General features: G+C 41.7%; 1 protein-coding gene across 1 annotated transcript; it reads left to right on the forward strand.

Annotated features, from left to right (window-relative positions):
• Positions 1 to 515: 515 nt before the first annotated feature.
• On the forward strand, positions 516 to 17,606 carry gpr139 (G protein-coupled receptor 139). The gene is made up of 3 exons (XM_067616047.1): positions 516 to 765; positions 5,105 to 5,107; positions 11,834 to 17,606. The coding sequence occupies exons 1-3, from the start codon at positions 618 to 620 to the stop codon at positions 12,811 to 12,813; spliced, it is 1,131 nt and encodes a 376-aa protein (XP_067472148.1). The 5' UTR covers positions 516 to 617; the 3' UTR covers positions 12,814 to 17,606.
• The last annotated feature ends 10,263 nt before the right edge of the window (positions 17,607 to 27,869 follow it).

A 27,869-nucleotide genomic window follows, 5' to 3' on the forward strand; every position in this document is an offset into this window, starting at 1 on the left:
GCCTCCATCAGTTTTATTGTGTCTTCACTGCCCACAAATAAGAGCACGTTACCCAGACACTCCGCTCACTTCACCTCTTTCTCTCTCTGATCATCCTTCCACCTTCCCTCATCCTCCTTCTTCCCGCCTCCTCTCTCCCTTACTTGCCCTTGCTCTCCATCTACCTTCCTCTCTCCTCCTCTTTCCTCCCCCTCCTCCTCCTCCTCCTCTTCCTCCTCCCGCTGCGCTCTCAACTCGCTCTCATTCCCCCTCGCTCCCTCACACACTCAGGCAGCATCCTCCCCTCTCCACTTCTACCTTCATACTCACCTCTTCGCGCCTCCCTCTCCGCTCCTATCGCCTCCTTCCTCTCCATCACCTACTAACACACATCATCTCTCGCATCTCCCCGTCTGCTGTCTCCCTCTCACCCTCTCCTCCATCTCTCTCCATTCCTCCCTCCTTCTCACACACTCAACCTTGCCGTTTCACGCAAACGCACGCGTACACACACTCCTGCCTGATTGGCACCCAAGGACAGAGCACCCTCTCTCCCAAACCGGCTACCAGGCAGTTTGCTCGCATTGTCAGGCTTCTTGACACTGAGCGCAGCTGAGGAAGAGGACGAAGAAGAGGCCATGGAGCACAGCCACATCTTTCCTGTTTTCTCCCCAAATGGGAGCACCTGGAGCCCAGGGCAGCATCCCTCTGAGGTTGCCCAGGGGTGCCCCCTCGGACCACTGCCTGTCATCTACTACAGCATTCTGCTCTGCCTCGGCCTGCCGGGTAAGAGATGTGCACGTGAGAGTGGGTTTTATGTGTGTTTGCGTTCAATCACGTGCATGTCATACTCATATCTTTGATTAACCCTGCTTCAGTGGGTTGCAGAAGTTGTGCTTTGCATCTTGATTTGTTGTGAACTTGTCTGCAGGTTTGAGTGACTGTGTGTCATGTATAGTGTCACTCTTTGCACACACGCTGTTTGATTTGTCAGTCTGACCTTGTGGCAATCACATGTGCATGCGTATTTGTATGTATTTGTCCGTGCTTGTGTTTGGAATTTGTTTGTCTCTTAGAAATATTCAAGCACCATATAAATAAAAGCAGTTGTATGTGCAGAGCATCATTTACCCTGATTCTTTTCAAAATATTCCATAGAAAAATAAGAAAATGCAGAGACTTGTAAGGTTTTCTTTCATCTCAACTGCACCTTTTTTTTGGTCAATCCGGAGTTGGTATAGCTGCAGGTGTGTATGACAGATTATGTGAGTAATGAGTCATGTTTGACCTCGGGGACAAGTGTGTGTTACGTGGCTCTGCTTGATGACCTGTATTAATGATGCTTCCTTGTTGTGTCTTTACCGTTGACTGATTAGTCCGTTCACAGTCATTGTCAGACCCATTTACTGCCTCCGTCCCGCTGTGTGATCTATGAGAGCTGACCTAGTCTCACACAGGGAGGCAAAGTGGTGTGTGTGTGTGTGTGTGTGTGTGTGTGTGTGTGTGTGTGTGAGAGAGAGAGAGAGAGAGAGAGAGAGAGAGAAAGACAGATAGACAGACAGAGACAGGAGGGAGACACAGACAGAAAATGTGGAGGTCAGATGAAAGAGGAAAGTGCTGATGCCTAATCAGAGATTGGGGTTCAGATGTTAAAAGCCCTGTGGACAGTCATATCCTCTCTGATTCAGCCCATCACACATTGTTGATCCTATTCTGTGGTCCAACAGCATAAAGGGTTTTATCATTTAACCCCAATTTTACTAAATATTTGAAGTTTGAAATGACATGAAAAGGCCACACAGTATATTGCCTTCATGACTACAATCTGTGACATTTATTGTCTTAATCTAAATACTTCAGATCAACAAATCTTAAGCTCTGCACCCCTTTTCTTTGATAGAGATTGGGAGTGAGATGTTATCACCAACGTAAGCTGTTCAAGTTCAAAACAAATCTGCAATGCAAAGTGAAAATGCCGTTTTGTATGCCAAGACTGCAGTTGCTCCACAGATTTGCTGTCTTGTAAAGGTAAAGTCTTCCTTTCTGATCACATCTTGCTTAATTATTTCTCCCGGATGGCAAATCAAGTCTCGCGCAAGCAATTCTCCCTGCTGTCATTTATAGTCCCTTCTGCGCGGCCGTAGTTTTATTTGATTCTACTGCTGAGTCGTCCCTGCAAATGTGATTGAGGCAGTTTGTTTAATCACTGGGTAACAATAACCTGAGAGTGTAATGCAATCCTACAATAGTTGTCTGAATTAATGGCAGAGTTGAGTGCAGTGGGCTGATACTTTGCAGCAGTGAGTTCGACTTATTTAATCATTATGACACAGCTCGTTCCACTCAAGCTGAATCATGAATGTTTCATGAGCTCGGCATGTGTGAGTAGTAGCAGTGTGACCTATACGGACCCGCACGTATTTAACACTCTCGATGGATTGGAGGCTGTTACCTTGATTACCAAGTGATGTTTCATCAGAATAACAGCAACGGGGTTTCACACAGACGTCGTCATTGTCTGTGTGCGTTTCTCGTAGACTTGACCTTTATGCTGCAGACAGAGAGGGGTCACATCAAGAGCGCAGGTTTAAAGGTGAACGGCGAGATGAAGCAAGGTGATGAGAAAAGGGATTACGCAAGTCAAGTGGCGGGAAATGATTACTGTTTGACCTAGGGAAATGATGAACAGACAGCTCCACACACACACACAAAAAAGGAGGGGATTAACAGGGAGAGACTGGAGTTTAGGGCAGACAAGGACACCCAGAAGAAGAAGAAGAAGAAGAAGAAGAAGAGTGGAGTTAAGAGAGAGATCAGAGCAGTAATAGGGAGAGAGAGATTAATAACAGCAGAGCCAGTGAAGTAGCACCTCTGAGCCCTGAGTGGGGGAGCTACAGACGACAGAGCTGAGACGAATTGCCACCTTTTTAATTAATCGCTAACTCGCGCTCTCTCTCTCTCTCTCTTTCTCTCTCTTACTCCGTCTCTGCTCACTACACCACACTGCTTGAGACAGAACAGACGTGTGCTAGCATAGCAAACAGCACAATGAAGGAGTCCGGGTTTGAAACAGTCTTTGACATGCTGGGATTACAGAGCTCTTTGTAGAGTACAGTATGTCTCAAGGCACGCACTGCAGGGACACAAACTGTATAGTATGTTGAGAAATCCTCCTTCAGCTGACATAACTGTAAGTGTACATGATCTGAATATATGGCTTGAGTTGAACATTTGTCTACACAATCATTTTTTTTACGTTTGCAGACTTTTTACCTGCGTACCTACTTTTTAGTCCCCCAGTGTGATTTGTTGAAGCTGCTCAGTCTTCAAACAGAAGCCAGTTTGCTGTTGATGCCTGAATATCGCCTATTTGAATGAACGCAAACATCTGTTAACAGAAAACGTGTGCAGTCTGAGATAGTGCAGCACAGCACAAGGGCACTGGAAGAATTAAATTAAAGTCTGTTTACTATTTGATAATTATTCATATGTAATTATGAATTCATTAGCTGGGTGCTAGAAAAGCCAGTTTCACCAAAACTTGCATAATGTTGGCTTTCTTCATCATGTTTTCTTTAACATAATAAAAACTTTTTAATTATATTGCTAAATCAACACTGCCTTCACACGTTCGACCAAAGCCTAATTGCTCTGCTTGCTTGCTCTGCCAAGTGCTACGTTGAATTATTAGACACCATTAGCATTAATGTGGCGTTGAGAGTTTTAAGGTGGTCAGTTCAATATCACTGCTCAACAATAGCAGAAGAAGAATTCAAATCATTTACTTACATATTTTAAACCAAACATTTCATCAGTTATTAAATAAAGGTAGGGGAGTAAAAATGACAATTACTGCCTCTGAAATGTAGCTGATAGTATAAAATAGCATAAAAGGAGAACACTCAGGTAAAATACAACAAACTTACAGTATGAGCACTTTATGAGTAAATGTACTTAGTTATTTTCAGTTACTGCAACTCAAAGATGGTGCACATTTAAAGGGGCAATATCATGATTTTCCTAATTTTCTGTTATTTTTATACTACTATGATGTTGGATGTCTATGTTAAACATGGTCAAAATTCCGAAATTTGAGGTGAACGTATGTAAAAATGCTCCCCGCAAGTCAAAAGCCCAAACTTCAGCCTCCTGTGAACGTTTCGTTTGCAATGTTACGTCTACTTCACCATCGAACTGACACCAGATCAGTCGCGCATGCCCACAAACGGCCGTCCACTCCATAGCCTTTGTTGCTAAGGTTGTTCCATCAGTTGTTCATGTTGTCCACTCGCATATTGCGGATCAGATTCGGGATCGATCATGTACAGATGTATTTGAGAAGATAAATAAGGAGGGTTTTTTTAACTGTAAATTATACAAAGATATACCAGTAAAGCTCCAGAATATAAATATAGACCTTGAAATGTACATCATAGGTCCCCTTTAAACATCAGTTTATTCTTGACCTCAGAAACTTAATACACAACGAAATAATAGTCACTCAGGGCTTTCAACTAAATCTCATGGTCTTCATCAGCAAATGTCATCATCAGGTGCCATCATGTGAATCGAGTGTGGAACACCGACCACATGAACAAGTGGTCAAATAAGGGGCGGAGACATGTGCGCATAAATGCGTCTCCTGCACATGTACACACAAACACGTGTGCAGTGTGTTGGTGTATCCCTTCCCTCTTCCTTGAAGCAGTTTGTGCGGCTGCTTAACAGTCAGCTTGTGTGACTGGCGCACGTGCGAGTTGGGAAACATCTCCTCCGACTCCCACTTATCCACACACCCGAGGGGGAAAAGGTTGGGGATGTTTGGCGTTAACAACCCCCCGTTCCACGCCGCAGTGTAGGCCAGGTGTCAACTGCTACTTAATGAAGAGATGGGTTCCATCGATTTTCAGTTTGGACTATTCATCTGTCAATCTGCACCAGCGAGAGGGGCATCTATGGTGGGATGGGAGCCTGTTAATAGATGCTATCACACTGAAACTGAAGTGTGAGATTAGGGGGTGTAAACTGACTGAAAAGGAGAGGATGTGAAGGTTTTTGTTGATGCTCTGATGGAAGCAGGGACAGAGTGTGGAAAGGATAGTGAATATTCAGTGAAATCAAACAGAGGGTGGTTGAGGTTTTTAGCTCTGGTTTGTTTCCAGTCTGCAGTTGGGGAAATGTGAAGGAGGGAGGGAGGCAGGGAGAGAAATGATGAGCATGTCAGCTTGTCATGGGGGAGATGAGCCAGAGAGGGCGCGGGAGGACAGAGGGGGCAAGATGAAAAGGGATGGGGGTGGGGATGGTGGGGTTGTTCGAGGCAATAAATCAGAGATGGCGTTGATACAGTGACAGAGCTGACTTTGTTTGACCAGTTGACAACAAAAAGCTGTCACTGCTGCTAAAAGCATTGCAGACTCAATCAGCTCTGAGCAATGCATCAATCTGACGATAAATACAGCGCTGTGATCTGGTTTTAATGTTTCACCTTTCCATCCATTTACCCTTCTTTATGCTCTTCTCTCTGTATTTAATTTCTCTCCTTCTCTATCTCACTCCAGCTAACTTTCACCTTTCGTGCTTTTTTTTTTTTTTAAGTTGGAACCTCATAAAACCTATTTGGAGGAGATCCAAGGGCACATTATATTTGTTAGTGTTGTTTATGCATCCATTAAATATGATAAGCAGGGTTTGTCAGTCGACAATGCCACATCGCTGGCAGTCGGGTTAGCCTCGATGTAAGGACAATCATCTCCACCAAACTTTGACTCACTGTGGCCTGTCTGTACAATAAATGGCTGTGGAGGTGAGCAGAGGCAGTGTGGTGACCAGGCAGCAGAGCACTGCAGTAGCATCAATATCACCAGCAGCAACCAGGGCTTCTGTCTCTTAATATCCCATTAAACTTAAATATCCTGTTTCAATTTCTATCTCTTTTCTCATGCTTGCTCTTTTTTCTGTCTTGGGATTTTCCTTTTTCTTCTCTCTCTCTCTCTCTGTCTTCTTCCCTTCTCCATTAACTCTCACATCACAGATGAATCTTACCTTCACAATGAAATTTGTGTCACATTACAAGCCTTTGTTTCAATGTAAATGAATTGTGATAAAAACTACATCAGTGTTTCTCTTCTTTGAACAGAATTCAGGCTTGAAAACTTGTCACATTCTCATCTTCAATGTATGCTTTTTTTTATATGTATATATACACACTATGTGGCTTTGTAGCTGGGATCTGCTCCTGGCTTTTGTTCAGGGGAATTAAGGAATCGCCCTGCTTTATGTCCGGTCTGACACTTACAGAAGACAAAAGGGAAATGGTTGTCATCAGGAACAAAGTGCCCGTGACCTTTGAAGCAAGCTTTGATATTCACCCCCTCCCTGTCTCTCGCCTCTTCCTTTCCTCCCACCGCTTCGCTGCTCTCCTCTATACCCCTCTCTCTCTGTCTCATTCTGTCTTGCTGTCTAATCCTCTCCTCCATTCCCTTCCCGCTCAATCACCTGCTCTCTTTTTAACTCTCTGTGACCTTCCTCAGACCACACTTTCCTTCGCCCTCTGTGTATTTCCTCATCCCTCTCTTTACCACTCGTTTCCTCCTCTAGTCTTATTAGCCTCCGGATAAGCCGTCAAAGCTCAACCTCAATTTCCTCCAAATGACAAAAAAAAAAATCCTTAATTGCATTGCTTGCTTTCATTCTTTTTTCTTTTCTTTTTTTGGAAGAGAGGATATAATTTTAACTTCCAGTGTTCTGTCTATGTTATATGAGGCCCATGAGAAACCATGATGACTAGTTTGAGGGGGGGGGGGGGTGGCAGAATGTTTTGCCACTGGTTTGGAGGGGTTAAGCTGCGCAGCGTCGTTTGTCGACAGCCCGTCTGAACACGTCCCTTTAGTGGTGGGATGAGTCAGCCTCGTTACACACCTCAGGGAGCACGCTGTGCCTTCTCTTTTCCCGCTAAACAACGTCAATGGTCCTGTCTCTCGTTATATTAGAGGAGCAGCGGGGGGAGTGGAGACACAAAAGCACTCCCACACAAATAGACAGAAGGGGTCACCCATGCAAACATTTACACACACACACACACACACACACACAAAGACACAAGCAAATGGAGACAGACAAACACACACAGCAGCCCATTATCTGTCCTACAGGTCATTCTAATCCTCTCTCAGCTGGAGACGAGCCCTCTGCTCACTTATTATTCCCTGCAAAGAAAAAAAAATGGAAAAGATGGGGAAATTTTGCATGTGTACATGCGTGTCGGAGTGTGTGTCCGCCTGAATGTCTGTGAGTCCAGGCGTGATATCCAGATGTCTTTGTATGCATGCATGGACAGCTGTGTGTGTGTGTGTGTGTGTGTGTGTGTGTCTGTGTGTGTCTGTGTATGTGTCTTCCTCATGTCTCTGCTCTGTGTGTCTGCATGAGCGTGCATCTCTCCAGCTCGTCGCCTGTCCCCGTCCCTGCTGAGATGAGCCCTGCATGTGCCACCTCATACCCCCAGAATGCCGAGCAGATCCATCCGGCTCCAGCCCCCCGCCCCCCGGCACCAGAGACAACATAAAGAGCAGGAGTCAATTGAAATGAATGGAATGAATGCAAGCTGGCTAGAACTAAATGGAAATGTCAAGCTCGCCGTGGATCCCTTTTGTTTGTCTGTAGAAGGCCGCATCTCACTGGGGAGCCCAAACAGAATAATACCAAGCCGGTGACAGTAAACACCTCACTGTTTCTATTCCATGTCACTCCTCTCTGTTTAGCAGCATGTGGACAGGAAGAAACAAAGCAAGAGAGTTAATGGGCAGAGGTGCAATAGAGAAAGCAAGGTGATGGATTAAAGGTGAGGTCTATTGTACTGGATTTGTAATGGGTCCCCATCAGGAATTTTTTTTTGAGCAGCTCTCAAGGCTTAACAGGAAACTTTGCCTCAAACAAAAAAGTGCTGATAACGTCCCTCCTCTTGGATAAATCAGGTGAGAGGTTGCAGGTGTACATACAATACACACTGACAGCTGTGAGGGGCAGCTGTATGGGAAACAAGAGTCAGTATGAGCAGACAAGGACAAAAGGAGGCTGTTGAAATGAAATGAGCAAAAAGCCAAGACCAGAAAAATATAGTAGCTTAACAAATGAGCAGCTACTCAGACTGTCTGTAAGCCATTTATTCAGTGTTTCTCAACCCTTTTTTGGCATGTGACCCCTTTTTCACACCTAAGTTTACATGTCTTTTACTTGAGACCCCTTGTCACAGGTTGCAGATGTCAACAGGTTATGACCAAAATGTGATTCTTCTCACATCTCAGATTGTTTTTTGTTTGTTTTAGAGGACTGAAGAGGTTAAATATATCTTTAAAAAGAAAACTACTATTTTATGTTGTAGAAATATGTTTTTATTCTGCTGTCCTGTCCTGTTAATCATCTTGGGACCCAGACTTATCTTGTGACTCCCAACCAGTTGGGAACAACTAGCTTAGATGGACTGACCAGAGTTTTTAGACCCCTCAAGGAAATTTATGGACATGGTTACATACTGGTCAATACAATAAATAAGAAAAATGTAAGTAAATGAATAAATAAACAAATATAAAACTGAACCAACACTCTGGTAAGAATTTAATAGTCACTTAAAAGTAGCCATTATTATTTCATTAGTAAATTTATTGGTATTTTTAATATTAGTAATACATAGTAGTAATACTTTTTCAAATTTAACAGTGTTTACACTAATTGTATTGTTAAACCAAAGCTAGGATCAACTGATATATAGTGATACTTGTCATTGATCTCCTGTCATTTGCTCTGTACACAGGCCTAGGGGAAAAAAAAAAATTCAAAAACAAAAGCAGTCTCAAACAACTTGTAGTGATTGCTGTGAGCCTTATTATAAACCTCATCATCCCAATCCTGAAACTCCATATCCTTGAGTCTAAGGTAAACCTGTAATTTTATTGAAATTGCACTCTGGATTGATTGATATCTCTAGAGATATACAACTAAAAGAAGAAGAAACAGGCAGAAAGTGAATGACCAGCAGATGAAAACAAAGAATCAATATCACACTCAACGAGGATTCAAGATGAAAGCAATTTAACTTGTCTGTGCAGAGGCTAGTGTGGTGTACAAGCAGCTGGGCTGGGGGGTGATGGGGGTGATAGGGGTGTAGTGCAATCCAGTGGCCCTACACATATTGGCTTGTTGAGTCTTGTAAGCTTCTTTGACATCCCATTTATGGTTATTGATAGTTCCTATGTTAATGAATTGGCGCATCACTAATGATCTGTGTGTTCGCTGGCGTGTGTGCGTGCGCAGACATGTGTTAATGTGAGTGTGTTCCGCTGCACATCCTCCAGTCTGGCAAGGACATCTTTAGTCATTATCTGGAGCCGGCTTTGTAATTTGTAATCAGCTGATAGTGGCTGAGGCTGTGAAGTGTGATGTACCAGACTCCAAGCTGCCATATTTAATCCAATCCCAGATCTATTACCGAAGACTGGGACAGGACCACAGAACAGTCACCCCCCCTACACACACACACACACACACACACACACACACACACACACAGACACACACATATGCTATATGGACAATCACGGCTGCTAAGTGCATTGATGTCTCAGTAATGCCGTGATGCAGATCAATGTCAGAGGAATCTTCGTCTGAGAAAACAGATTGGAGATGGCTTCATGCTGCACTAGCAAGTTTCCCTACATGAAATGGATTGAAAGCAGTAAAGGGTAGATACAATTACACCAGTACAATATGAAATGGGAATCTTTGGATCCATTGGGAAAATACTGATTTCCTCTTATAATGCCTTTAAATTTTACACTTCCATGTCAAATATGCTTGTCTCACTTCCAAATCTAAGAGGCTTTTCACGATTACTCTTATGTAACATCACACAGTCACAAAAATGTGTCAAAAAATATGTCAACTTTTCACAAATTACCGTACTTGGTCACAGCAGAAACAAGTTTTAAACTCAACATATTACCAACATTTAAGTTGATATGGCAAATGCATTAGCAAACAGTTGCCTATTTTCACATCCAACAGATACAGAGTGACATTGGCATTCATGTGTAGTTGTATTTGTGTCCACCCGATCCAAATTCAAAACTCCTTCTCTCAGCCTGCCACAAAAAAACCCAAAAAAAACAAGGTGATAAAAGTGGAAGATTGAAACAAGACAAGTAAAGTTGCAGGCTGGAAAATCGCCTTTCACATACAAATAGTCATTAGATAGGCCTACATCGTAAATGTTTGTATACTGAGCTTTCACCTGCATTTTATGGTCTTTATCAGTGAATGGAACTGGCTCAAATGCCATCATATGACCTAAGTGTTACTTGTGGATTGTAAGTCAGAGATAATAAAGATCAAGGAAGTACATCCAATGCCACGTGAGTTGCAATTGAAAACTCTGAGAAAGCAAGTATGTGGACCTTGAGTTGAATTTGAAAACACAATCTCATTATAAACTTGGTGACAAATTATTTTTTAGATAATCCAATGGTTAGCATTTATGAGCATGTGACAGAAAAAATATACAGTATCCCTGTAAATATTTTTACCCCTTAAGAACTCTTTGTACTGACAAGGACTAGTTAGACAGATTTTATTATTTTGCTCAAGCTTCTACATCACAGTAATTGGGAATAATTTGGGAAAGCTTTGCACATGTCCACAAGCTGTGCACTCAAATGTCGTTAGATAGAAGATTAGGGGAACAACCTGGGAATAAAGAGGGACTATAGGAAACAGAATAGGACAATAAAGAAAAAAAGATGTGTAATAAAGCTGTTCAATTCAATTGCCAACTGCAGTTCCACGTGAGAGACAGAAGCTGTGCTCCTGCTGTCTGATGCAGGCACACAGAGGTCATGCTTTGGTAAACGCAGCAGTGGGATAAATTACATCCAGGCCTTTGTGTCCACATTCTTTTTAGAAAACAATGAGAGAGTAGCATTGTACTCCTCATGTCCTCCATATGGGCTATTTACCTGTCATGTGAAAGATGGAAGGAGGTGAGACAGATGGGGAAACATTTCATTTGGCAACATGGAAGAGGAGGTGTAACAGTATATGTTGGAGGTGTGGAGTAAAGATTGAAAATGAGTGACAGATAGGAAGAGATGGGGTGTCCTTGTGGTTTGTTTTAGGAGCTAAATTGCCGGCGGCAGGGTGGCGGGTAGTAGTGAACTCAGCAGATTGCCAAGGCTGTGATGCTGCATGTTGGCCCCCTGTTTTTGTTGTGGCTTTACTCTTTATTAGAGATAACAATTTGGCCAAAGGCAGAGGCAGGTGCTGCAGAAATTACACAGCAGGTGTAGATGAAGGGAAAAAGAAAAGGGAGAAATAAACAGGGGAAGGATTATAGAGAAGGAGAGCTGGTTGAACATGGTAAATACTGACTGCGGACAGTAATGGATTAGGATATTTTTTTGCATATAGTGGGCTGAAACTGAAAGGAAATATTGCAGGGGGCAGAAGTTGCATCCAAGCTGCTCTTAAATTTGTTTTGGTATAGATATGTTGTTGATGGTGCTGAACAATTTCCACACAATTTGTTTGTTTATCGTGTTGTGTTTGTGCTACCACCTGCCGTACCTGTCCGCTACATCTCTGTTGCTATCGACTGCATCTCTATTTATTTTCTTTTTCTAGTTTGTTGTTGGCAGGATGAGTGTTGCCCCTTTTCAATTACCTGCCCACTAACACTCAATCTCTCTGTTTCCTTCCTTGCCCTGACCTACACCCATTCCTTTTCCAATCTCATCATACTTTCTCCCTCCCCATCATTTCCCTGACCTATCTACTTTCAATCATCTTCACACATCCTTCCTCCCCCTAGCCAACATCCTGACAGTGGTCATCCTGTCCCAGCTGGTGCTGCGTCGTCAGAAGTCCTCCTACAACTATCTCCTGGCACTGGCGGCTGCCGACATCCTCGTCCTGCTCCTCATTGTTTTTGTTGACTTCATACTGGAGGATTTTATTTTGGCCACGCCGCTGCCGCCATCAATAAACAATGCAGTGCAGGTTCTGGAGTTCTCCTCCATCCACACCTCCATCTGGATCACTGTGCCTCTCACCATTGACCGTTACATTGCTGTTTGCCACCCGCTGCGCTACCACACAGTCTCCTATCCAGCACGCACACGAAAGGTGATATTTGCCGTGTACATTGGGTGTCTTCTCTCTGCAGCCCCGTATTACTGGTGGCCTGAGCTGTGGCACAGCCTGCCCGGGGTGGGCAGCGGTGGCGGAGGAGAGGGCAACAGAAGAACTGTGGCTCAACATGTCCTGGTGTGGGCCCATTGTGCCACTGTCTACCTCCTCCCCTGCACCGTCTTCTTCTCCCTCAATGCTGTAATCGTGCGCAAGCTACGCAGACGCCGCAGCTGTTTCCGTCTGCGTGGCTACTCTACTGGCAAGACCACTGCCATTCTCCTCGCCATCACCTCCATTTTCGCTGTCTTGTGGGCCCCGCGCACCCTCATGATCCTCTACCACTTTTACTCCCCTCCTCCAGCCTCACAAGGTGCTGGCCGACTGCTCCACATGCTCACCGACTTGGCGAACATGCTAGCATTGCTCAACACCGGTGTCAACTTCTTTCTCTACTGTTTCATCAGCAAGCGCTTCAGGGGCATGGCGGCTAATGTGCTGCGAGCGCTGGTCCACTGCCGGAAGCAGCCACCGCCATTCTACGCCAGCCACAATTTCTCTATCACAAGCAGTCCCTGGATCTCACCAGCCAACTCCCACTGCATCAAGATGTTGGTGTACCAGTATGACAAAAACGGAAAGCCCATCTGTATTTCCTCTTGAGTCCTCAGCCACCAGCAGCTGCCCCCACCCTCAATCGTTGGAGAACATGTCGGGGCTTTGTCTCCTTGGCGACCAGCTTTGCCCGCATGGGACTCTCTGAGGCTTGAAAATGTCAACACGCCCGGTGGGAACAGAGGTGACAGTTTAGCTAGCTTTGAGCGATAACACAGTGGTAGGGTTAGCAAGGTGGAAAAGCAAACAACAGATGCGTGCTTGGCAGAAAATGGCAAGGCCGCTCATGTTCAATAAAGTAATCACAAAGCAGCGACCAGCATCAAATAGATGTTGATTGTTTCCACCATGCAAAAAAAAAAAATTGGTACTGTAAGTGACTGCTGCTTGAGTGAGCGACTCCAGACTGTTTTATTGCCTGAAATCACAGACTGATAAAGACATATCACCATCATCTATCACTGACGTTTATGAGCCACCATTTGTAACAGTGCTAACGTCTAAAGTGACAACTAGATGTATCCTCGTTGAAGCATCAAATGCCTGGTGATATTGGTTCATTAATGGACGCTCTCTGTTGTGCATTGCTGCCAACAGTGAGGAACTTTGAACAGCTGCGCCTTTGTCCACTGGGAGTCATTTCCAGAAAGATCCAGTCAGAGTCTGGGCACGAAACATCTCACCTCGAGGGGTGATTCACTCAGGCAGAGCCACTGATGGTGTGTCCACTGCCCACAGTACTGACTGTCTCTCAAGCAATGTAAAACAGCGCTGTCGTTTCCAGTTTAATATGCAGAGGAGTCTCAAAGGCATGCTAATTTGGGCTTTTATTAAAAAAAATGAACAGCCCTCACTGACTTTCCTTGTGTGTGTGCTGAGTTCATCCTAGCAGTGCAGGTCACTTACGAGTCGGCACATGCTATGGAAGAGCAAGTTATCCCACATCCAAGCTCACAGATTGTTGTAGGATGAGTAGGCACTCTGCTTATTGTTGGTTAAATATTTATTAATGGTAGACTTGACTGTTATTATAGCTTCATACAAATATGAGACAAAAAATATGACTTGGGGTTGGTGGGCTCCAAGGTGTCATTAATCTAGTAATCACATTTCCAATATTAGGAAGAGGAAATTTCTGCTATTAGTAGATAGTCCTCTATTAACTATTAATGGACCCTGATGATTTACTGTTAGCCATTATCTGGATGAATATAATGAATGTAATCCTTTTGCTGTCTGAGACTGAGAAAGAGAGAGAGACAGACAGAGAGAGAGGACAGAAAATATCTGCTTTTCTTCCCTTCGGTTTGTTTCCCCCATCCAAGGTTTTCTGTCCTATGATGCAGCAGTGAATTTGGTCTCACAGCCACAGTGACACATATCAGCTCTGCTCATTCTGCTGCTGGCTGATGGCAGTTCAGTAACATTTTACACCGAAACACAGTCACGTACATCAATAGTGCTGCCTGAGTTCTGCCCGGTAACAAACCATAAATGTGAACATACACACACACCTTGCGCTGTATTGCCAACTGAAAGAGCACATCGAGATCAATGCACATCCATTCTGCAGACACCTTGGGGCATTAGCAGTGTTCATATCCAGCAAGAATGGAGCCGTGGCAGGACGCCCTGGTGGCCTCATGGCTAAGGCGCATACCACATTGTCCATGGTTTGACTCCTGGCCAGGGGACCCTTGTTGTATGCCATACCCCTCCTTCTCCCCCTGTATTTCCTGCCCAAAACTAAACTTAAAAAAAAGAATGGAGCTGTGCCAAAGGGCAGATTTCTATTCTATTTCTATTACCTGCCTGGAGGAATCAGACACATCAGGCCTTTCTTTTTTTAAATGGATAAGGCTTTAAATCTGATGAATGTTTGGTGCGTCTGTCATAGCTGATAAAGTCATGCCCTCCAAAACTCTTGTTCGGCACTCAAACGTCTGACACTGTTTGGGTACGGGGGACTGTGTGTGTGTGTACGTCGTTTCTTTCTTTCACCTCAGCAACTAATAAAACAAAAACTGGCTGTAGCTGAAAATCAGGGCAAGGGGTTCATAGTTTTGGCCATTATTCATGTCAGTTATAATAACATTTAACGTCACTGCTGAGATATGAGGGCATGGCAAGACACAGCTTTACAATAGAGTCCTTTAAGGCAAATAGCAACAGTTATCAGCCAGTTTAAACAACTTACCAGTTTCATAATATAATTTTAAAATGCAGTGGATTATTAAAGACATTTCCATATGTTTATATTTGTTCTGATTTACATACAGTGGGTGGATTGATACTTGGTTTCACTTGGGAAGATGTTTAACCACTGCCAGATGGCTTGTGTTGCAATGCACATTTGTATGGAAGAAAAATAATTAAAGACAGCAGCAAACAAGATATTCACACATACAGTATCAGCCAAAAGTTTGGACACACTTTCTTATTCAAGTGAATTGGAAGGGGTGTCCAAACTTTAGACTGATACTGTATATGACTGATGAGTTTGTGCAACCTTCATGACTTATCAGACTTACCGTAATTACCAGTTACAGACTTGTAATTTATATTAATGTCGACTTCCAAGTTGTAAATATGACTTGGAAACATGGATTTTTCTGAAAGCTTCAACTTGGTGCCAAATAATGCAGAAATGCCTGAAAACAAAAGCAAAAATGGATGCCTCATGTCAGCCAATGTCCATTTAGAATTATACCCAAAATTAATTAATGAATTGCTTTATTGCCAATTCACAGTATTTTTAAATCTCACGTGGCCAGTTCCTCTAACTCTCCGTCCCATATGATGTAAACGTAGTATATTGGGTCATAAGGTTTTTAGACTGATTAAATTCCTGCACTGTTTGAAAGGAAAGGAGTGTCCAATGATGGATGTAGATGATGCAATATTTGGTCCATAAACAGGAAAAGTAATTAGTATAGAGAAGTCAAAATGTGCCTTTTTAGTGTGACGTATGTACTATTGAAAAATACTTCACCATTATTTCTAAAAATATATGAAAGGTGAGATGAAAAGAGAAATAGCGATTAACATTTTAAAAGCACATGAGCAATTTGAGAAACACTATTAAAACTCACTATTAAATCTCATTCTACAAGAGCTGTGACCCTTTAAGACTGCTTGTAAGTAGGTAAAGTTGTGCACAAACCATCCACCCTCAGCAATGTATCTGGTGAGTAACAAGTTATCAGAACCAGCCGGGGTCAAAGGTACATTAACAACATTTATTTGTGCTGTATGTGCACAAATTCAAACTGTTGGCTTACATGATAGTCTTTCCAATTTCTATTTCCATCAGAGATTACTTTATTGGTGTAAACCTGATTCTCCAACTTCCAAACTACCCTGTTTCAGTTCAATTGTGGACTCAAGCCATAACTGGCTCTTCCACCTTCAATTCCCATTTCTTTGTTCCACACAAATTGATTTTCTTCAAAATTGCAGTGAAGGGGGGAGTTCAGATTGCCACCTGCTCTTTATCTTCTTCACTTTGTACTGCTCCCTCTCATCCCTCTTTCCTCCCACTTTATGTCAAATGCACCTGCTCAAAGTTAATTTCACAAGTGTCCTTGTTACTCGTTAACTGATTAGCTTGGAGTCTTTTGTGCCTCGTGTGCATACTGAGCATATCGCTCCATCATTTCTCATCAGAAAATTGATCCATGCATGTAGGGACCTTGAGTTGAAGCTGGTGGACATCAAGCATCATTTGATGGAGATGAATGGCCGAAGGGTCGATAACCAGTAATCACTCGGCAAGCTCCTCGACCTCCAGTCCATCAAAGTCATGACTGTTACAGAGCAGCAAGGTGTTACATTTCATTTAGTGTAAAGGCACTAAAATATGCGCTTTAATGCTAATCAATATTGCCTATATTGATCAGACTGGGATGATTAAAAAAGCAAAATCATAAAAAAAAGGCTTTGGCTTTGGTGCATTAAGCCTGAGGAGCTCATGCCAGATCAATGTTGCCATGACATTCATTTCACGTGGTAACCCTTTTCAGTGTTTCGGCCATGTTAATGTGACATTTGTGAGAGAACCAGGGCCATTGGCGTGCCTCATTCCCTGGGCCACCAGGGAATGAGGCAAGCATGCTGGGAAACCAAAGTGGAGGGATGAGTGGGTGGGTGAAAAGAGTGTCACATGCAGGTGTCCCTTCATATCCCACGTGAGGCACTCGGGAGCAGGTGGGAGGGAGTGTGTGTGACAGGGGGTGATGCCAAGAAATCTTCCCAATTATGAGGAAAAAAATGCCCAGGATCTATATTTTCTTCAGCCAGGTATTAAAAAGATAACCAAACCTAAATCAATCACAGGGGAAAATTGTATTTTCTCTCTTGCACATCCTGCTCTGCTCCGTTTCCTCTCTGTCTGTCTCTCTACCTGCTTAGCTCTTCAGTGTGTGTGTGTGTGTGTGTGTGTGTGTGTGTGCGTGTGTGTGCGTGTGTACATAATGTCCGTGTTAGACAGAAAGAAGCTTTAAAAAGTGTTTGTGCCATAGGACCTGTAATGTACAAAATCAAATATGTATTTATACTAAATCATGAAGAATATAATTACATACAGCACAGTATTATAACAATATATTCATGAATGTACAAATGACGCTTCTGGCATTTTTGTTGGTATTTTTCAGATTGTGATTTTCTACACAATGACCTTTTTTGAGCAGTCTTTTACCTCTCCTCATGGCAGTGTTTCAAAACTGTGGTTTTATGATTGTACTGGAGTGATTATAGGCTTGCATTATTCATTTTTCCCTCCTAATGAATGTATTGACCATATAAAGAGTATGTATTACTGTGCTGTGAGAAAGTATGCAGAAAAGTATTGACCAATATGAATATTTTTGATTAAAGAAATAAAGAACAGTATCTCTAAAGGCTGAGACTGCTGATGATCTGTGTTTTTTTCCCCCTGCATGCAAAATTACACTTTAAATTCAAATAAAAAGAAAGACAGTAAGGGAATGGAAAAAAAACGTAGTAAGGTAAATCTGAACAACATTACATTCAGCAGTGTCTTTTTTTACTTTATTTGGACATACTACATCTGGTTACAGTACATTACTTGCTGATTTCAGCAACGTTGCAGAAAATAAGCACCAACTCAATGTTCTGCCTCGCTGAAAGATCTGGTGGTTCTGTGCTGATAAATGGATATGAGGAGTTTTATTTCAGGAAGGAAGGAATATCTACCAAAGCTGTGACACCCCAAAGTGCTGGAATGAAACTATAACCCTTGTTCATAGTTATCATAACTATTGAATTTGGAAAAGATTTTGCATTCTGAATACTTCAAAATAAAATAATCTGAAAAAATTGTCATAATTTGAAGTAATGCTTTGATTTAAGGGTCCATAACTGTTGAATACCTTCCGTATAATTTCTTATTATTGTCAAGAATTAAACACCCAATTAAACTATTCCAAGGTCAGCTGAACATGCAAAAATGTGAAATTTGCCAACAGGCAAGCACACATTTTCACTTTCTGTATACAAGAAATAAAGTTTCCTATGAATAAGTAATTGATTAATATGTGCCTTTGATTAAATTGAGCTTTTCTTACAAGGAAATTCTTATTTTTCTTACTATTAGCACCAAATTACATAGTTCTTTCCAGGAAATTATTAATTCAATTATTGGGGACTTGTAAAATAAAGTGTCAACTATTATATATTCATTTGATATAAGTATAAAGATCTTGCACAGAATATCTCTCTTGACAGAAGATAAAACTGCTTATTGACATTGCAAAATTCTAAGAGTCCCTCCACATCCAACTGTACAGCATTAAAACGATTTAAGCCACACACCAGGGTGTTATCGTCAGAGATACACACTCCATCTGTGAGTTTTCTAACCAAATAACCACAGATGATCACTGAAAATCAACATGTGCATGGTGACCTGACCTTGAAGCATCCTAAACACACTGCGGAGCATTTAAGACAGTCCACCAGTTTACTGCAATGTGTGTGTAGTCACACTGTGCAGGTGGGTCTGTTAATGTGATAACACTTTGTTATAATTTCAGGGGGATACACTGCACAATGCAGTGGCAAACAGGGCTTTGTTGTTCCACAGCACCAGCTCAACTGTAACAATCCGGCTGATAATCACAAGCTCAGAGGCACAGGAGGGATTCAACTGTGTTTGTGTGCATGTGTTTGTGTGTCCATGTTTGTGCGTTTGTGCCCAATTAAGTCTTGACAGCAGAGTTGACTCAACCGACACTTTGTCTGTCAAAGTCAGGATAAGTGAGAAACGAAGCATAGTGCACACGATAACAAACACTCACAAGAAGACACTATTTTATGCGCCTGTAATCACCTCTGATTGAAGTTAAAGTAACACAAGTGTGTCATCTTTAAAACTCCCCCTGGTTACATCCACAGGCACAGTCAGCCAATCACTGTCTTACTCATATTCACAGTCTACCAATCATCAATACACATAGCTCACGACAAGCCAATTAACACCTCTCTCACAAGGAAAAAATCCAGACAACCTCCTGCCAAATACGGCTCACTGTTAACTGACATTTCCCTGCATAAACAATCAAGTCTCTAGCAGCTGAACAAAAGGATCAGTGTGTCTGTTTCAGTGAGACAACCTGCGACTGGCCTCTTCCAATAAATCCACATCACCGCATTGTATAAGCTGAGGTCACTCTACTTTCACTGTAATATAAAGTAGGTCTATCTGATAAATGTCCTGTCAGTCCGTAACTGTCTCTCATGTGCAGTTTATGCAACAGACAAGGAGAGATGCAGGGAGAGAAAAGTAGAAAATGTGGCGTTGAATAGAGATGGAAGGATAGAGAGAAATAGCGGTGGATGACAAGGCAGAGGCAGCGTGTGTTTCTGCATGTGTGTGTGTGTGTGTGTGTGCTTACTGGCAGGTCTTAGCAGTGTGTTGCTGCAGTGATAAAGATGGATGAGCCTGTCTGCTGCTGCTGTGATTGGGCTGCTGCTGATTGTGAGTGCGTGCGCACACGAGTGTGTACATGCGAAGATTTATTTATTTATTTATTCAGACTTTTGGCTGGTGTGCGCAAACAGAAGAAGGTGTTTTAAAAAAGTACAAAAGATGCATCTTCTGTCTTCTGAGCAACATTTATCAAGGCTATTTACTGTATGTGTCTGTCTATATCCGAAGTGGGGACTATAAATCACGACACGGAGGACAAGAGTCTGCAGGTTTGTGCTCTCACCAAACACTAGAAACATTCTTTTTCTGGTCATTTCTGTCTCAAATATAGTTTTAACAAGTGACAACATTTATCAGTTAAAGTTAGCAATTATATTTCACCAAAGGATGTCTTTTAAATGTACCCAATGACATTCAATAAATAGGTGACAACAAAAGCAATTATAATCACACAGTGCCAACCTATTTTACACAAATTTCACTGTTTTCCACTCATATTTGTATGATACTGTGAAATACAGCAAGTGTGTGAAATATAAATTGTCTTCCGAGCTGCAAGGCATATAATTAGGGCTCATCAAATTTTGAATAATAAAATGAATGACGGCTATATTCCATTTAACTGCAATTTTCAGGGTCCTTGTATTGTGCAATCTGGCTCACTGTCACATTGTCATGACTTACTGGGATGCTTGAATAGAACGGAGCCATCATTAATGTTATTATCAACAATATTAACCTGTGCTTTTCCTGTTATGACAAGTCAATATATCTGCTGTGAAAAAGGCCTATTCAGAGAGCTTGTTTATTAAACCATACTGTGTCTCTATTAACTGAGGTCATGTAGCCCCAGTTTAATTGTTGGTACAACAGTTTTCAACAAGTGAGTATTTTTTCTGTGATGAAAGAATAAGTAAGAAAGCTTTTCTGAGCTGTAGTGACTGTTGATTTAGTCGAGGATCTGGTTCAGATTAGAGCTATTTTGAGGCCATTGCTAGTATAAGAGCTTCCTATGTTCACAGAAAACTGTCTGTGAGTAAGATAGGATACAAACTGTTTATGAGCTCTGCCTCTAATTCCACATAAAATCCCTGAGACTTTGAATGAGATCTGTGTGATCGATGGTATCACAAGCAGCGCTGAGATCAAGGAGGACCAGGATGGAGCGCTGCCCAGTGCTAACAGCTTGACTGTAAGTTAATTTTTTTTACGACTTTAGAAAGAAAAAGGAGATTTGATACCTCTTAGGGCTGGCTTTCCTTATCATGGACCAGTAAACCTTGTCTATAAAGAGCTGCAGAGTTGGGTCTTGATTCTCAGTGTAATAAGTGTCATGTTACTGTAATATAAAAAAATTGCTCAACAGAGCTTTAACAAAGAACTTAAAAAGACTCTGTCTGAGCAGGATACTGAGTCTTTAATGGTGGAAGATTTCTAAAACAATTTATGGATTCAAATAAAGTTCCAGGATTATGATGATGATCATTTACACACCTGGCAAAATAATTTGCTCTTGCAAAGTCTTCACTGCAGCATTATATTGTATCATAAGATCCTTTGGTTATAGATGAAACACTTTAAGATTCATGCTTTTTCTACTTGAGCTCAGCCAATTTGCCCTCTCTTTTAATTGCTCCAGTACCTCCGTTTAACCTTGAGGAGAAATTATGAGAAGCTGTTCAAATGTTGAAATCACAGACTGCTAATGCGACATAAAGTATATTTGCAAGAGGGTAGACTACAATAACAGCAGCACCTGTGTTATAAAATCCAATAAGTGACCCTGAAAGAACTACTACTGTATGAATGGTAATGACACACACACATCCACCATCATATGAATAGATATTTCAAAGAACCAATTGAACACTGGTATGCTCAATGTTAAAGACTACTATGAATGGAAAACACTACTATGAATGCCTTATCAGGAGACTTATGCCTTTTGCATGTTCAGTGTAACAGTTATTACGTATGTACAGTAGTATGTTGTAAAATATTTTTGTATAATGTTTTTATACTCAAATATAAAACACTAATATACTGTAATACTAACAAAAATGTTTTTGCTTTTTCCCAAAATACTGTATACATCCCAACAAACACAAAGTTGTGTGTGTAAATTGTTTTACATACAAAACAAATAATAGAAGATATACTTTATACAGTAAAAAAAAACTAAAATTAGACTGCATCCTGTCTTCTGTTTCGGTCTGGCCACAGCACCTCATCAACATTGCAGGCAATGTTCTCCCTGGCCAAGCAGTGGGGGAAGTATCGCCTAGCATGGCAAATCCAGCCCTGAAAAGCTTCTGCAGCTATATCTGCACATGCATCTTCCATAGTTTGCAGAAGAGGTACATGAGCATGGAGATTGCAGTCATAAACCTTCCAACTTTAGGCAGAAAAAAATTCCTCAATCTGATTGAGAAATGGAGAATATGGTGGGAGATAAACTACTGAAAAGCATGGGTGGTCAGTGAACCAGTTGTGGACCAGAGCAACACGGTGAAAACTTACATTGTCCCAGATGACAACATACCTGGGCTGCTCTGGGCCATCTGGTCTGGTTGAATGAGAATGTTGTGCGGCGTGTCCAGGAATGTGATGAGACGGGCAGTGTCGTAGGGGCCAAGGGTGGCACAGTGATGGATGACGCTGTGGTGGTTAATGGCTGCGCACGTAGTGATGTTCCCTCCTTGCTGGCAAGGGACTTCGACAGTGGCACGCTGGCCGATGACATTCCTTCCCCTTCCTCGTCTTTTTGCAAGGTTGAAACCAACCTCATCTGTGAAGATCAATTCAAGCTCGACTGCAGTTGCATCTAGATCAAGAACTCTCTGAAACAGTCAACATAACAATATCAGAAAGACCTAGAGCAGTCAATATTGTGAAGTGCAAAACATTGGGATTACAATACTGTAATATGTCTATACAGTGCTGATAGTGTGCATCAATTACAGGAATATATAGGACTTACTTGCACATAGTCATAGCGCAATTCTTTGAGTCTTTCTGTGTTCCTTTCAAAAGGCAGCCTGTAGACCTGTTTCATCCTCATCTGGTTTTTGCACATGACAAGGTCCAGTGTTGTGATCATTGTGTCTCAACTCAGAATTAGCAACTGAGCTTATTTTATCTGTGGTGTAGGTTTCAGTGACTACTGGCTCCATGCACACTCTCTCTAAAATACTCAACTACTCAACACTAGAACTCAACAATAACGATGTATTGTTATTATAATCAGGCCAAGTGTTTGAGATTTGGAATAAAAATGAATGAAATAAAACAGAAAAACTGAGGAAGATGGCAGCGTTCTTTTTTTTTGTGACGCACCTGTATGAGTTTAACTTCTACAAACATAAAAGTGCAGTAATATTACAAAGAATTGATTCTTAATCAAGTCTCTCCACGCACAGATCATCGACCGACACAACAAAAGACATCCGTAACAATTTAAACCTGCAAAATTACATTCACAAGAGCGTCACACTAGGGCCTCTTTCTGACTGGGACTGAAGCTGGTGGAAATTAAACCTTAAGAGGGACAAAATTATACTTGTGTATGATGACGCCTCAAAGCTGTTCTTTACCAGGGACAGTGGGTTAAAGTGACTCAGGCAAGAAAGCATCGTTCAGTATTGTTTCAGGTCGCATAATGTCCTAAAACACAACATGTTCTCTTTACTTCTTCAACCCCAAGCTCTACAAACCCACAGAATTGTATTTCAGTTTCTAGTTGAGCACATTTCCACTGGTACAAAATATGTGCAGCTGAATTTTGGAGTCTTGGGTCTAAATATTTCACTTGGTGTAGCATTATTCAGTGAAGAGCTGGGAGGAACCAGTGGTTACAGAATATATACTGTATGTGATACTGTCAGACAGTGTGGAAAAAGATGATTTTTAAAACTTAAAGCAGCTATAATCAATATTTGTATATTAATAATGCATCAAATGACTATGCATGTAAAAGATGTTGCTCAAAGTGAAAAACCCACAGAAAATCATCACCTGACTCTGCACTTCAGCTTTACAATGCATTTTAGCATCTGTCAACTTATTGTTTTGGTTTCCTGGCCCATAGCTTCACTGTTTTGGTTCTATATGCAGCCGGCAGCTATTTCCTGAGAAAAAGCTCTGATAAACCCACTGAGAAACTATAAGTCAGTAGCTAGCAGGTGAGCTTAGCGGAGCGTTTAGCAGCTAAGGGTTCACATATTTACCTCAGAACTCAGTAAGGAGAGTGAATATTAGGCTTCCATTCATCAAATAGACACAACCATGGTTACATTAAAGAACAAGTGCACAAGTCTTTCCTAAAATAATAGTCTGGTGCTGTTCATACTGACCATTAGAGGATCCCCTCCAAATGTGCTTACAGTGTAAGTGATGGGGGACAAACTCTACTGTATGTTTATCTTAAGATAATACAAGGCTTAGTAAGTCAAATAAAGAGTATACCTTCCACACTTTTTCACAGTCTTTTTTGTAAAAAAACAAAAAAAAAATCCCTTTTTTTCATTTTTCATTTATCCTTTATTTAACCAGGTAAAAAGTCTCATTGAGATTGAAATCTCTTTTTTCAAGAGTGACCTGGCCAAGAGGGCGGCATAAACACTGTTACAACAATAAACACACATAAACAGACAAATACAACTGCCACACATCACAGATGAGTGAAAAGAATATCCAGATTGATATGCCATACATGATTATGGACAAAATCAGGACAAGTTTTTGGTGTCATGACATTGAGTTTCAGCTTAAACCTGCTGAAGTAAACAATAGCTCACACTTGAATTTAGATACAGGGATTTTCACCACTTTAATCCTATCTGTAATAAAACCTGATCCCTAGCACAGAAATGTGGTTCTGTGCACAAATGTGGTGCTTTAGAGTGTGAGAACAAAGGGTCAGTAGTTTTAGGTTTTAGAAAGCTTCCCCTATTTCTGAGCAATTAGTTTGTGGGTAGATACATACATTTCCAATTACCAATTAATGTCAGCTAAAGGGAAATAAATGAAAGGGAGAAAAAATGGGTAGTTTACCGATGGGTTGGAACTCAGGACTTAAGAGATCATCCCAACTTGAGTCCAGCTTGTTCTTAAACCAGTTAAGATTTGTATGATTGCACTGTGGTGCATTGCATCATATTTAAAACTTCAGCTGATGATTTCTATAAATACAGTAAATCCATAAATCTGTTCACCTTGGTACAGTATGCATTTTTATAGGCACCAGTAATTGTTGTAAAATTGTAACAGATTATTTAAAATTCATGGAGGTAAAAACTGTTTCCCATCACAAGTCAAAGGCGCTAATGCTTTGCAGCCATTTTGTGCTATTTTACCAACAAACCTGCTGAGCCCCTCTCCTGTGATAGAGAGAGATGATGAATCCATGCTAATCCCCCTTTCATCATACCTTGCCCATCTCCCCAGCTACCTCGCCTCTGGCTGTGAATACCTGCCTGTTTAATGTATTACCCGCTGAGCAAACCCCCTCTGCTTTCATCTAGCTAACCACACCACCTTGATGTTGGAGTAGTGCTTAATTCAGGGTGGTTAGAGCTTCAAACAAACTGCAACTCCAAACAACTACAGACACAAAAGGTCACCTGTGAAGTTGACGCCTGTAGTAGGCGTTCGTTTTTTGTCTGTCCATGTGCGCGACTGTGCGGTTGAGATATTATGCACATGCACCTGACAAATTTGTTAATGTTTGCATCATAAAAGATTTGCTAAACAATGACAGAGCACAGTGCCGCTCAGTTCGATCTGAGGATATTCCACCATGCGGTGCACTGCAGAAGCTCTAAAGCCACATGAAATATGGCAAAACAAACCTGCACTGCTGCATGAATTCCTCCCCTTGGTTCAAAACAATGAAGTAAAGTTTAATGAGGGAACCCAGCAGCTGACATTATAACTGTGACGCATGGACAGAGGAGACTCTTCCTGCTTTCCGGGGGGACACATTGTGAAGTGAGGGAGAAAACAAAAGGATGGCCACAGCTTTAATGAGACAGAGGAACTCCTCTTGCAGCCCCATGTTGCCACCCTTATTCATCATCTCTCTTTATTCTCCTCCTCCCTCCTCTAGTCAAGAGGTCTCCACCAGGTCAGACTCGCACAAAGGTGCAGCAAATAATGGATGAGGATGTATTACTCCACCATCACCTTTCTTTAATGATGACCTCTCCAACCAGTCCTCCTCCTCCTCCTCCTCCTCCTCCTCCTCCTCCTCCTCCTCCTTCTTGTTATTCTCTTCTTTCCTGAGGAGCTGTCACTAATCCTGCATCAGCTTTTAGCCCTCTCCCTCTTTAATCATAACTCAAATAGTGTATAAAAATGCAAAAGCACCAAAAACAAAATGGCAGCAACAGCAATCCATCAAAATACCGGAGCTGAGAAGGAAACTGCATATCTGATGAGGAGTAGAAGCAACGCAACACGACAACGTTTTGCTGATCAGGTCCATTTTTCTTTGAGGCACTGTTTTTCAAACTGTAAACCCAGTGACCCAACTTTTGAGCATTTCCATACTCCTTTGTTATTCAAGGACACCTCATAGATTTTGCATCGAATTGATGAAGAAGTTTGTTTTCTGATAGACTGCAGCGGTGATGTGATGAATTCCGGTCGGTGCTGTTCATTATAATTGAATGTGGGAAACATGCTGATTAAATATTGCAAATTCAATCACTGTCCATAATGAAGTGGATGATAAACCAAAGCCTGATGTTGGGATTTATCAACAGTGATGCACAATGTGCTGATAGAAGCAAATAGGCAACATGTGAATCTTACTTTTTGTGAGTATATGGGTGCATTTCATTTGATGTGATGAGTGTGCTCAAACATACAGTATCTTATCACCAATAATGAAGAGCATCATTCTCAAATTGCTTAATCGTGTCAGACCAGATCATGCCTCCCCACTGTGTACTCTGCAGCTGTGCTGTAAGGACTCATATCCATTAAAGCAACAATACAACATTGTAATAATACTCAATTTTAATTAAAGGTCCTGCATTCACTTTTTCACTCAAGTAAAAGTAAATACACTTTCATTTCAAAAGTAAATGTACATGCCCTCTGTGACTGACTATATTATTATTACACAGTTAGTTTGTTAATACTGATGCATCAATGTAAAAGCAGCATTGTTCTGTTGTAGCTGGTTGAGGTGGAGCTGATTTTACCTGCATTATTTACACATCCAAAGGGTCACAAGATAATTCTAAGGGGTTGTCAGATGACTAATGGGGTAAGAAAGAAGAAAAAACAAAGTCCCGCTATACAAAATTGTATTCATTTTTTTGGGCTTTTCTGCTTTTTTTGTGAAATATTACATAATTTGACTAGTGATATACGACCCCGCCCTGCTTTTTTTGTAAGTGTTCATTAGCCAAAAAGTAAAATCTCAATCTTATCTGTCAGGTAAGGTTGTGAAGTATAAAGTACAATATTTGCCTCTGAAATGCAGTTCAACTATAAAATAGCACAAAATTAAAAACCTCAAAACTGTACTTTATTACACTACCTGAATAAATGCATTTAGTTACTTTCCACCACTCGTACTACAGTGATGCTGCTGCTGTTGTTGTTGACTTTTGAGAGACTGACCAGGGCTCTGACTCCATCCTGTGCAGCGCCCTTTACCACCCTCCAGGGAGCTCCCTTTGAGCCTCTGTCTCTCCCCAGTTGGCGGACAGGAACCGAAAATGCCCCCCTTCATCTGGCAAAATGACAACCACTGACAATGAGGACTATCCTATTTGACACAGGGCAGACTCTAAAGACATTTTTTATTCTCCTGTGGCCAGCTGTTGGCTGAACACTCCTCTGCAACTTCAAAGAGAGGTGAACAAAGTGGATACTGGGAGAAAGGGGAGGTGGTTAGAGAAAGACAGCTTGATGATGGAGAGGTGTGGGTATCTGAGGTGACAAGCCAAAAGGAGAAAAAAGCAGCAGGTCCCTTTCATTTGCTCATAAAATACAGCAGGCTGCAGACTCACTGACTGCAGAGTGTCAGTGAGGGGTGGACGTCAATAATGTAACACATGATATAATTTTGGAAGCCACACAAGAGGTGGACATGCATCAGTTCACATGGCACCGCAGGAGATTTCCTGCTATTTTATGC

This window comes from Thunnus thynnus, chromosome 17, assembly GCF_963924715.1.
Source record: "Thunnus thynnus chromosome 17, fThuThy2.1, whole genome shotgun sequence".
Classification (NCBI taxonomy): Eukaryota; Metazoa; Chordata; class Actinopteri; order Scombriformes; family Scombridae; genus Thunnus; species Thunnus thynnus.

What these genes read in the sequence shown, in the direction of transcription:
- gpr139 (XM_067616047.1), top strand. Translation starts at nt 618, where the DNA reads ATGGAGCACAGCCACATCTTTCCTGTTTTCTCCCCAAATGGGAGCACC.